At 40.4% G+C, this 13,711-nt stretch overlaps 1 protein-coding gene across 1 annotated transcript in view; it reads right to left on the reverse strand.

The window, feature by feature from the left end:
• Positions 1 to 13,711, reverse strand: part of lrp6 (low density lipoprotein receptor-related protein 6) — a 147,347-nt gene that overhangs the window by 47,399 nt on the left and 86,237 nt on the right. The window contains exon 5 of the mRNA XM_072267652.1: positions 8,169 to 8,365. Within this exon, the coding sequence (XP_072123753.1) occupies positions 8,169 to 8,365 (197 nt within the window). The remainder of the gene's footprint in view (positions 1 to 8,168; positions 8,366 to 13,711) is intronic.

The following is a 13,711-nucleotide window of genomic DNA, read 5'->3' on the forward strand; positions in this document are numbered from 1 at the left end:
TTCCACGCTCTAGAGAATAAAGTCCTAACCCAACTTGGGTCCTCAAATCCTGGCAACATCCTTGTACATTTTCTCTACACTCCTTCAATTTTATTGAGATCTTTCCTGTAGGCACTGTCCCCTCTGAGCTGTGCAGGTGCACAGCCACACAGTAACTAAAATGCTCCTGTGCACATAGCCATTGTTGTCACGCAGCTGAAATTTTCTTTTATATAATTTTGAATAGAGTAATTTGAAATCTGTTAACATAATTGTGAAACATCCTGTCATTAATTACCTATGTGTTAATGAATATAATCCATAAATTTTCTCAATAAACATTTACCTTGTAAATACATTGAAGCTCTAAAATATTTCATTATCAGTGTTTCAAGTTACAACACTGTTACAAATTGTAACAATAAACACAGAATGGATGTTAATAAACCGTCAGCCTGTTAAATGCCAACACTGTCTAATTTTACGAAACAGGAAAGATTTTCTTTGTCGTTCTGCATTTCACTGTACCTTCAATTAATAAAAAGTATGTGATTTTTGCATTTTCATTGTGGATATTCATATTACAAAAAAAAAAACGATTAAAGTGTCACACATTATTCAGGCTGTGTAAAAATTTCCTGCTCAGGGCAATGGTTGGTCTGTGCAGCTGTGAAAATAATTAGAGAGAACATTGCCCTTAGGTAGAAACTGCACACAATACTCCAAATTAGGCCTCACCATCTTATACAACTTCAACTGAACATTCCAACTCTTGTACTTGATATATTGATTTATAAAGGCCAATGTGTCAGAAGCTTTCTTTATGACCCTGTCTACCTGTGACGCCATTTTCAATGAATTATAACCTGTATTCCCATCTCTCTGCTCTACCACACTCCTTAGTGCCCTTCTGCTCATTGTGTAAGACACCTTGGTTGATCCTCTGAAAGTGCAACATGACACACTTGCCTGCTTTAAATTCCATCTGCCATTGTTTAGGCCATTTTTCCAGCTGGTCCAGATCCTGCTGCAAGCTTTGATAATCTTCCTCGCTGTATACTACGCTCCCAATCTTGGTGTCATCTGCAAATTTGCTCATCTAGTTTACCACAAGTTGATCCAGATCATTGGTATAGATGACAAACAAAGTGCAGCACTCCACCAGTCACAAAACCTCCAGTTAGAGAGGCAACCCTCTACTACCACTCTCTGGCTTCTCCCACAAAGCTACTGTCTAATGCAATTTACTACCTCACTGTGAATGCAAAGAGACTGAACATTCTTGACCAACCTCCACTTCAGGACCTTGTTAAAGGCCTTACTAAAGACCACGTAGGCAACATCCACTGCCTTGCCTTCATCAACTTTCCTGGTAACTTCCTTAAAACATTCTTTAAGATTGGTTAGATACGACGTCCCACACACAAAGCCGTGCCGACTATCCCTAATCAGGCCCTGTCTGTCCTAAATTCATATATCCGGTCCATCAGAATACCTTCCAATACCTTACTTGACTGATGTCAGGCTCACCAGCCTACAATTTCCTTGCTTTTCTTAAACAATGGAACAATATTAGCTACCCTCCAATCCTCTGATACCTTACCCAAAGCTAGACATTTTAAATATCTCTGCTAGGGCCCCTGCAATTTCTGCACTAGCCTCCCACATGGTCCAAGGGAACACCTTGTCAGGCCCTGGGGATTCATCCACCCCAATTTACCTCAAGACAGCAACCACCCTCTCCTCTGTAATCTGTATAGGGTCCATGATCTCCTTGCTGCTTTGCTTCACTTCTATAGACTGTGTCCGTCTCCCGAGTAAATACAGATGCAAATAAATAAATAAATAAATAAATAAGTCCATTCAAGATATCCCCCTTCTCTTTCTGGTGCCTATTTTTTCCTCCCCTCTTGAGAAAGCAGATAAAGTTAGACCAAATTTTGGTTACGACTTCTAAAATGAAAGGTAACTGTTAAAACCTTGCACTTGACATCATCCACAACGAGTTAACAAATTTCACAGCACATGCTGGTGATAATAAACCCGATTCTGATCATGAACCAGAACACAACTCAATGCACAAACATAATTAAATAACTATGTAACTAGGAATGAAATCTGACAAGAGGGGGTAAGAATTCCAGCGACTAGCTTTGTGCATCATCTCATACAATATCTATGGAATAAGAATTATAAGTTTCTCCAGTGTTAAATCACTTCTCATTTTAAGAACTGATTTGAGTCATCATCAACTCTTCAGTGAATTTTGTCCGTAGGTTACCAATTTTGAAGACAGGAAATAAACTTGAAAACGTTTCTAGTTCAGAATAGCAAACCTTTGAGCTTATCTGGAGGTGGATCAGAATGAAAAGTTTAACTCCTAGGCTGTTGGGGGCGCCACAGTAGCGTAGCAGGTGCCACGACTACATTACAGCTCGGGGCGTTCCAGAGTTCAATTCTGGTGCCGCTCTATGAGGAGTCTCTGAACGTCAGCCCCATGAAATGCATAGGGTTTTCTCTGGGTCCTCCGATTTCCTCCCACAGTCCAGATGCACCAAGTTAAAAACTGGTCATTGTAAACCTTCCCATGATTAGGTTAGAGTTAATCAGGTTTGTTGGGGCGGTTGCTGAAGGGCCAAGAGGGCCTATTCCATCCTGTATTGCTAAATAATTTCTATGCTATAGTAACACCATGTGAACAAACACCTTTGACATGGATTCAAAGCTTACAATAACAATTTTTACAAACTTACTGAAGGATTTCAATTATTTCAAGTTTTGTTTTCTTTTTGATAAATGAGCAAATAGAAGTTTTCATTTGAGGAATATCTCAAAGAACAGTTACACACCATTTACCAAAAAGGTGCACACACAACAATTAAAGTTTAAAAATTCAGAAATGTTTTCAAATGATGCTTAGCAAGGTGCTTTTACTCTTTACAAAATACAAGTGGATGCAATTATGCACATTCCTTCATATAGTAATAGTTTTTAGGTTGGAGGATATATCAGTGTACTTCAGCTTCACTAAGACGATATACCCAAGGCTATTTAAATTAAGGTCAATCATAGTCCTGTATCTTTTGAACTAGTACTGTAGATATAACATAAGTGCATCAGCACACATGCAAATAACATCAAGTTCCTAATCATTATTTATAATCCTTCTGACTTATAAAGTAAGAATCCAAAAGTTACTTCCCTCACAATCAATGCTTTCTCCCTCTAATTCCCTTTAGCTTAACAACCATTTCAATTGTAATTTTTACAATTATTGTTCAAAATTCTGCAATTCCCTCCTAACATCTATGTACATTTTTCATAAACTCCCAGTCATAATTTCACAAGTTCTTGCGATACTCTTTTCCTCTCAGTCTTTAATCCATCCTCTCCGCCTTATTGTTCCACTTTCAAGAAATATCAACTTTGCACATAACGAATGAACAAGAAACATAAGGTGGAATCAATTAATTGTCAATCTTATCTTTTAAAAATAACATTCTTATTTTGGGATGCAAATAATTAAGTTTAGAAGTGATCATAAAATAAATTCTTACAGAAGTGTGATTAGTTCACCTTAAGTTTGTTTTCCCTGTGATTACGTTGTTAAAGAATGTTCAGAGCTCTCAAAATGTGTAACACCAAGTAAAGGAAATGAGTGGTATCCCATTGCTTCTTGCATACTGCCAGCTTGCGGCAGGGCCAAGAAGTCATTATTTTACAATTGTATGCCATCCTGGATGGAGCATTAAGATACCAGTTGCACAGCAACCAACCGTGTTTTGAAAAAAGCCTTCCAATGACCTGTGTTTGAATCTTACCCATGATTTTGCAGAAATGCAAGCTTGTTGCCTTACAAATAGACTTAATTTTAGAAAACAAACATACGTTTCTAAAAGGAATATAAAATATATCATGAGGATTAAAAACCTGGGCCCAGATTTAGCAGTTTATTTGGCTCTCTCTGGCAGGGCGCAGGGTTTTGATTTGATTTCCTGATGTGAAGTGCCAGTTTCAAGGGAAACATGACATGCAACAACAGCAATGCTATCGAACAAGCTGAGAAACCTGTATCAAATCAAATCATTTTCATACCACAAACCAATACTTGTACAATTTATCTTGCAATCTACAAACATAGAAATTCCAAATGATCTCTTATCTATAAAAAATAAACAAAAATTTGAAATTGTTATGGAGAAAGGAAGTGTATACATTAGAGTTTAATGTTTTTTGGGCCAGGTTATAACTCTGTCCTAGTACAGCTTCAGAAACTCAGTGAAATACTGTTCAGGAATGTTAAATGATTTGCATATATCTGAAGTTCTTGTTAATTTGATCCCTTTTAAAGCTGACCCTGGAGAAGACTGCAAACTGTTGGATCCCCATCGCTGGATATCACTCAAAGAAACCTGTATATTTACTTGTTATACTTCATCATTCATTGACTACCTCAACATTCCTTTTTTGGCACTTTTTATTGAGTCATTTATTGTATATGTCTTTGCACTACACTGTCACAAAACAACAACTTTCACATGATGAGACAGTGATGATAAACCTGATTCTGATGGTCTTGCATGCGTTTATTCCAGGCGTTCAGTTCAATATTGCTTCTCAGCAGAAACATTGCACCTCCGAGTATGGGGAATGAGAATCAGTTATAACTTCGGAACTAGGAGGAGTTGAGGGTTTAATCATAGAACAGTACAGTACTGCCTCTTCAGCCACGATCAATCGAACCTTTAAAAAATGCTGTTTCTTTTTCGCGGTTCCTCTATCTCCACCGCATCTGTTCTCAGGATGAAACAGTCCATTCTAGAGTATCTGAAATGTCCTGCTTTTTCAAAGGGCTTCCCTTCCACGACCATTGTTGCTGCAGTTACCTGCATCACCTTCATTTCCAGCACATCTGCCCTATTGTCATCCTTCTGCCATGGTGACAGGGTCAGCGTTCCCCTTGTCCTTACCCACCCCCACGAGCCACCATCCCAGAACAACATTCTCCATAACAACTACCATTTCCAACAGAATTCTACTCCTAAGCACATCTTTCCCTCCTCCCGACTCTTCTTTAGGTCGGGATCACTCTCTAAATGACTCGTTTGTCCACTTGTCCCTCTTGGCACATCTGCAAGGTGCCACACCTGCCCCTACACCCCCTCCCTTACTGCCATTCAGGGCCCCAGACAGTCCTTTCCAGGTGAGGTGACACTTCACGTGAGAGCCTGTCAGGGCCAGCTATTTGATCTGGTGCTCCCAGCAAGACCTCCTCCACGGTGGTAAGACCCAACATAGATCGGGGAATCGCTTCATCGAGCACCTTCGATCCATCCGCCACAGAAAGTAGAATCTTCTGTTGGCTACCCTTGTCAATTCAACTTTTCATGACCATTCTGACATGTCTGTCCATGGCCTTCTCTACTGCTATGATGAGGCAATACTCAGGTTGGAGCAGCAACACCTCACATTCCAACTGGGTAGCCTCCAAAAGTGATGGTATGATCTTCAATTGCTCTATCTTTCAATTAGTTCTCTCCCCTTCCCTTCCCTCTGGTGCCCCCTCTTCCTTCCCTTTCTTCTATGACCCACTGTCCTCTCCAGTTAAGATTCTTTCTTCTTCAGCCCTTTACTTCTTCCATCTATTACTACCCCAGGCTCTTACTTCATTCCACTTCCCCTCACCCACCACAATTCCCCCTCTCCTGATCTCACCTCGCACCTGCCAGCTCCCTCCCCCGCCACCCAGGCTTCTGCCCCGTTCCACTCCCGACCTGATAAGTGGTCCTGGCCTGAAACGTCAACTGTTTATTTCCCCTCCGTAGATGCTGACTTGCTGAGTTCCTCCAACATTTTGTGTGCTGCTCAATCTAACCCTTCCCTCCATGAAGCCCCATGTGCCTATTTAACTGTCTCTTAAATGTACCTAATGTACCTGCCTCTACCAACGCCTCTGGCATCACATTCCACACACCCACCACTTCCCATGATTAAAAAAAAACCTACCTCTGACATTCCCCCATACTTTCCTCCAATTACCGTAAATTTATGTCCTGTCGTATTAACCATTTCCACCCTGGGGAAATGTCACTGGCTGTCCACTCTGTCTATGCCTCTTACTTTATACACCCTAACAAGTCACCTCTCATCGACCTTCACTCCAAGAGAAAATATCTTCGTAAGACTTGCACTCTTGTCTAGGTAGTATCCTGGAGAGTCTCCCCTGCGCTCTCTGTGAAGCTTCCAGACCAGACTGAAGTGAGAAGCAGTGAACCCATCCTCCAAGTGCCTTCTCCAGGCAGTATCCTGGGGAATCCCCCCTGCGCCCTCTGTGAAGCTTCCAGAACCACACTGAAGTGGGAAGCAGTGAACCCATCCTCCAAGTGCTGGAATGCAACCTTCAGGGGATTGCTTTGGCTGACTATAGGCAAATGTCCGTTTTTGGTTGCATTAGAATAGCAAATTGTCAGAACTAGATCGGGACCTGCAATTTTGACAGCACTCTTCCCAGTTTCTGAAGCTCATCAGCATGAGATTCATGCTGGTTATCACAAAAGATCAGTACCCAGGGTTTAGCCGTAGTTCAGGGATTCAGTCAGAGGATAGTTTCCAATAATCATGCTGGAGTGGGTATGGGGAACACTGGTTTGTGGGTACCAGGCATCAACCCTGCATGGGTCACACAAGATGGAGAAGCTCCAGATAGTAGGAATCTCTAAACATTGTGGTTGCAGTTTTGTATATGTTTATTTATCTATCTGAACGGCTGGGGGGAAAAACAAAATCAGGAGCACAAGAAAATCTTCTCGTGCTGGAAATCCTAAGCAGCACACACTAAATGCTAGAAGAACTCCGCAGCACAGGCAGCATCTATGGAAAAGAGTAAACAGTCGATGTTTAGGGCCCAGCCCCTTCATCAGGACTGGAAAAGCCAGTGCTCCATTTACCAACTATCATGACAATGAATCTTAATTTGAGCTCAAATTCCAAGTTGATTGGATTTCCAATATTTCAACATAATAGGTGAGCAGCTGCTCATGTAAAAAAAAATCAACATTGTAAATTTTTGAGGCTTAATTCCAAGCATGAAAACACTAACAATAACTCTTCTAAATTCATAGAGCATAAAAGCAGCATTATAATTACATATGCAATCAGTAGTCTCTCCTCTTCTCACATATCACTCTCCTTTCACTGCAGTATAATGGTGATTATAACACAAGCATTACAGGCAGCTGTAACATGGTTATCAATTCTGACATAAGACAGTGCCTACACTTCAAAACCACTATTGGCTGTGAAGTACTTGGACATCCTTGAGATCAAGAAAGGCACTTTATAAACATGAGCTTTTCTTTAATGGGAAGTAGCTCGAAGGCAATTATCTACAAATTAGTCATTTTTACTTAAAAGGTGTAAATAAATATACAGAACCTACATAGAGAATTGTTGTGCAACATATCATACATAGTCTAAAAGGCGATGAATTTTAATTACTGAGTAAATACAAGGTTAGGGATCAATTACAGGATTGAATTGCTTGGTATGATTACATTGTGGGTTGAAATGGCTCGTCCATTTTAAATTGTCAGATTTGTCTATCGCATTACAGAAGGTAGATACCATTTTTTAATTTAACAGGCATACCAATTGAGAAACAACTACTGTGGAAGAAAATTTAATTTTGTTGTCAAGCTTGACTAGCTAAGCATTGCCCAAGATTTGGGTCATGAGGGTGACAGGATAAGACTTGTGCTAGCTAACAATGTGTCATGCCAATGAGATATTGCTGACCTTTGTCTGAGAAACAGTGACTTGCAGCCTGTCTCTCATGTGCCAATGAGGCGTTGCTGACCTTTGTCCAAGTCTGTCTGGCTAATAGGGAAAGTAAACGTGGATATGCAGTTCTAATTTTGAGTACTTGTAGACTTGCTGATACCTAACGAGTGCTCCTTGAAATCACTGACCGTGTATGTTTTGCTGTTGGCTACTGACCAAAATTTACTGTATAGATTAAAGATGTAACTTGACATCGGCGGAGTCGTAAGGCAATGGCTCCCTATGATCACATATTAAAGGGTTAACCATATACTGAGGTCTGTGCCTTTATTTCTGTTTGATAGCGGGCAAATTCTCTCACAGTAAGATGTGGTGAAGCCGGGTAGATTCTTCAACAACTACATACATACCATGAGGTTGTCGCTGTTGGTTAAAGACATGAATATCCATGGGAGAGAAAATATTGCTGTGCACCTCCCGCCGATACTCTCCAGTGTACTTATTGCATGCATGAATAGAATGCGTGTTCCAGTCTGTCCAATACAAAGTGTCTCCAAACAACGTTAAAGCGAATGGATGGGGAAGGGAGCCTTCAACCACCACTTGCCTGACAAGACAAAAAAAAAACAAGGATCATCTTTGGTTTTAAATAAAAGTAAACACAGAATATTCAAATCAATGCTGGTCTAAAGTATCTTTTGCATTACAGCTTTCTGAAGATCTGCACTGGAATTACACATCTACCAAGTTCAAAAGAATAAAGATAAAAATGTTTAAAAATAGATTCTGTGGCTACTAGATGAATAGCTTCTCCCGCAGCCACATGTCCTCATGTTCAGGTGTACATGCTCTTCAGTTGGAAAAAAAAAGGATCCGATTTTCAGTTTACAGAACACATTGGAAGCTGACTGTAGAGAATTTGTTCTGTTGGAATTGTTGATGCGGTAGCTTCACTCTTCATTCATAAAAATCCCCATAATGCAAACATATTTGTGTATTCAAGAAGAGGAGGGAGGGGGGCAATAGCGACTAAAAGCGATTTTCAAAAGGTACGAATATTAACATGAGATTCTTTTAATACAGGAAAAGAAGGAAAATGCACGCACTGAATCACAGAAAAGGGATCACATACAAAGGACAAAGGTTTTTGTTTTGACAAGCGGAAAAGATGGAGCAGAGTAGCTTGTAACACAACTACACAGCACATTCCAACTTCAGGGGCATTAAAAAGAAAGTGCAAAGCACAACAAAGCCAATGGGGCACTCTTAAAGACAGAGCAGAAATGAGTTTGAACATACAGTAATTAGCTGAGATGAAGAAACGGAACAATGGGAACTTCCTTTACAGGGAAAAAAAATTGCACCTTCAGCAGATCATTCAAATGATAAGACATTGATATAGTGTCATAACTATCCATAACCCTTACCATGCAAGAAATAGAAATATTCAAACATTCTCATGTCCTGCCACGATGGAATAGGTCTCAAAATAACCAATCCTTCATATCCACCTGAGTTGACTCGCTTTAATGATGTTATTTCGTATGGGAGGTGCCTTTCTCTTCACACTTGTAATTGGTTTTTGTCAAGCCACTCCCCCAGCTCATGGCCACGTCAATGTACTGCGGCAAAGCCATTTTGGCTTTGGTTGGCTTGAGTCATAATGAAGTGCGGTCCAGGAGGGGCAGACATGATCGGGGGTCGGAGTTGGATCAATCTTCGCCTGGCACCTTGTCCACAACCGTTCCAACATGGGTGGCCCTGAGTTGGCATCACCTGATAGAGTCCTTGAAGCTCGCAAGCCTCCACACGACGCCTACCACTTGCTTTAATAATAAGATGCCAACAAGAGAAAATAACTACAGTATGGTACTGCTAATGCATTTATCTTCTCCAAACTGGAGCCTGAAGTCAGAATTTAATCAAAAATAAAAATCCATGGTACATAGGAGTTGTAAAAGTCAACTCCATCGCGGTACTAGCCTCAGTAGCATCTCAGACATCTTGAAGGAATGGTGCCTCCAAAAGGTGACATCCATTAAGGGCCCTCATCACCCAGGACATGCCCTCTTCTCACTGCTACCATCAAGGAGGAGGTATAGAAGCCTGAAGGTTTTTCCTCCTCTCTGCACTGTACTGCTGCCACAGAAGCAACATATTTCCTGACGTATGCCAGTGATATTAAACCTGATTCTGATATCAATCTCTTGATCTGTTTCACTCCTAATTAATAAAGCCAAACTCTCAGCTCTAAACTAGCCGCATAAAATAAAATCCTGTGGAGTTTTAATTGAGACAGAGGCTTACAAAAATCTCAGCAGCATGCCAAAACAGTTCATTTAACACAGCATAGTGCAGGTCCTTTGGCTCAAGATGTTGTGCCAATCTATATATAAACCTATTCCACAATCAGCCTAACCCTTACCTCCCAAACAGCTCATAACCCTTCTTACATCCATGCACGTGCCTAAGTTTTTCAAATGTCTCTATTGTATCAACCTATACCACCACTCCTGGCAGTATGTTCTGGGAATCCACCACTCCAGAAAAAAAAACTATCTTTGACATCCACCTATACTTTCCTCCACTCACTTAAAAACGGATGTCCTTTGATATTGGCCATTGCCACCTGGAGGAAAAATGCTTGGTGTCCACTTTGTCTATCCCTCTCGTAATCTTATACACCTCTATCAAGTTGTCTCCCTTCCTCTGTCACAGCAAACAGCAAAGCCCTAGCTCACTCAACATTTGCTCAGGAGACATGCTTCTAATCCAGACAGCACCCTAGTAGACCTCTTCAACACCTTCTCTGAAGCTTTCATACCCTTCCTATAAGACAACCATAACTGAGCAAAGTGCGGTCTGACCAGAGTTTTAAGAGCAGCAACAGTACCTCACAGCACTTGAACTCAATCTCCTGACATATGAAGGCCAGCACACTACCCTATTTATTCACGTAGCAAGATCCCACGATCGCTCTGTTTCTCCACACTGCTAAGAATCTTGCCACTAACCTTGTACTTCACCTTCAAGTTTGATCTTCCAAAAGAGCATCACTTCACATGATTCTGGATGGAACTCCATCTGCTACTTCTCCACCCAACTCCACAACCTGTCCATATTCCACTGTAACCTACAACCTTCCAACACCATCTACATCTCCAACCTTTGTATCATCTGCAAATTAACCCACGCCTCTACTTCCTCATATAAAAAAATCACGAACAGCAGATTCCTGCAGAGCACCACTTCATCTACTACCTCCCTCTGCTTCCTGAAGTCAAGCCAATTCGGAATCCACACAGCAAAGTTTCCATGAATCCCATGCCTCACGATTTGCTGGGTAAGCCTACCATGATGAATTTTGTCAAAGATTTACTAATATCCAAATACACCACATTCCTTGCTCTACATTCAATTTTTTTTTCCCTTCCTTAAAAAAAAACCTCAGGAGCCACAACCTGCCCCTTACAAATCCATGCTGTCTATCTCTAATCAGACTATGCTTCTCCAAATCCTCATAAATCCGGTCTCTAAGAATCCTCTCCAATAGTGACTTAAGACTCACTGATCTATAATTCTCAGGATTATCCCTATTACCTTTCTTGAACGATGAAACAACACTTTACAACCTCCAGTCTTTGGGTACCCCTACAGTGGCCAAGGAGGATGTAAAGCATTGTCAACACCTCAGCAATCTCTTCATGAGCCTTCCACAGTAACTTGAGATATACCCTGCCTGGCTGCAAGGACTTAATTATCCTAACATTCTTCAGATGTTCACCAAGTCATTTTGGAATATCAGTAATACAGTCCTGCCAACTTACTGACTTCAAATGAACAAAAAAGTTAAACCTTAAGTAAAAGAATAAAAATGCAAACAAAATCATTGCTGAGATATAATAAAGTAAAATCTGCTTATGAGATCAGGAGATTTAAGCCTGCATCAGATCCTTAACCCTGAGTAAACTTATATTTTTTGGAGATTTGGGTAGAATTTAAACACTGCAAATATAAAGTGTTAAAATTTGCCCTCTTGGTGATGTTTACTGTGTCAAAGAAAATGAGAGAGAGCTTTTATGAAGTTATTCTGCAACTTTTCCATAATGTTGCATGCATCATAGGCCAACTCTAACATGGTAGAGTTTATGACTGTTTAGCTGCCCAAAATAATTGCCCCTTAAATTCCATCGCCCATTTTAAAAGAACGATTTGAAGATGAGGTTTTATCTAAGTTATAGAGCAAGGCAGCATTAGCACCTGCTATTCTTCCAGAATGCATTTGACATACAATTGAGCTTCCATTCTCATTCCCACATAATGAAACCAGACATTTCTATATAATTGTGCCCTTTTCCTTAAATTTTCAACAAGCAATTTAATTTTTTTATTTCAGATATTAAAGTAGACTTAACAATGAATCGTTTATTTTCAGCTAAAGCTTTCTCCCCAAAAATGAAAAAAAGACGTGCACTAACAGAATTTTTCTACAACCACTACATTCCAAAAAAAGTACCACTCAATATTATCAACAGTTGCTCATTACAATTGCTGGATGCCAAAATTTCATATGAATAACTTTTGGCTGTGGGTGAATCCAAAACCACCAGAAATGCAGTGATTCTGGAACTTTTTAAAGAGGCTACCCTGTATAGGAGGAAATTAGAAGTGAGCAATAAACTCGCCTCGCCCATACAGTCCACATCTCACCAATGAATAAAGAACATTTACAGAGGAGAACTGGCTGTCAAATGGAATAAAACTGATGTAAGCACAATGACAGATAATCTGGTGCACGACAGGGGGAGTTAGATTTAATTTGCAAGAACCAAATAATAGATTTATATTGCTTGAAGTATTAGCAAACTGAGAATGAGTTCAAAGACATTGTGAAAGGATCGTTCAACCATGAAAAATATGGTCCAGCATTGCTTTAGCACTGCATGCACAACTTAACTTGTACCACATGTAACCAAATAAATGATTGATGAGATTTAGCTGTACGTTAATCAAGACCAATTTAGCTAAAGTCTTAGTGGTTTGATTTTTTGATAACTAAGTGAACAAAACTGCTTCCAACTAGTCAACCAGAATGAACTCACTAACACAATAATGACAATACTAATACTTACAGTATGTCAGGCTGCTGTTTGTTGACTACAGCTCAGCGCTTAACATAATCATTCCTACAGTTCTGCCTGAAAAGCTCCAAAACCTGGGTCTTTGTACCTCCCTCAAACTTGATCTTCGATTGCCTTATGGATTGGAAATAACACCACCACCACACTGGCGATCAACACTGGCATATCTCAAGGATGTGTGCTTGGCCCATTGCTCTGCTCTCTACACCCATGATTGTGTGGCCAGGCACAGCTCAAATGCCATCTATAAATTAGCTGACAACACAACTATTCTTGGCAGAATATCAGATGGTGATGAGAAAGCATATAGGAGCGAGATATCAGTGAGTTGAGTGGTCTTGCAGCAACCATCTTGAACTCAATGCCAGTAAGACCAAAGAACTGACTGTGTACTTCAGAAGGGGCAAGATGAGGGAACACACAGCAGTCCTCATCAGGGATCAGAATTGGTAAGAGTAAGGAATTTCAAGTTCCTGGGTGTCAGCCTCTCTGAGGATCTATCCTGGCCCAACATATCGATGATGTTACAAAGAATAAACAACAGCAGCTACATTTCATTAGGAGTTTGAGAAGATACTTGCAAATTTCTACAGATGTACTGTGGAGAGCATTCTAACTGGCTGCATTGCCATCTGGTAGGGCAGTGAGTGGGTGGGGGGCTACTGCACAGGATTGAAAGCAGCTGCATAAACTGGTGAACACAGTCAGCTCCATTATGGCAATAGACTCCATAGTATCCAAGACATCTTCAAGGAGCAATGCCTCCAAAAAAAAAAAAAAAACAACATCCATCTTTAAGGACCCCTATCACC

The sequence above is a fragment of the Mobula birostris genome, chromosome 9 (genome assembly GCF_030028105.1).
Source record: "Mobula birostris isolate sMobBir1 chromosome 9, sMobBir1.hap1, whole genome shotgun sequence".
Lineage (NCBI taxonomy): Eukaryota > Metazoa > Chordata > Chondrichthyes > Myliobatiformes > Myliobatidae > Mobula > Mobula birostris.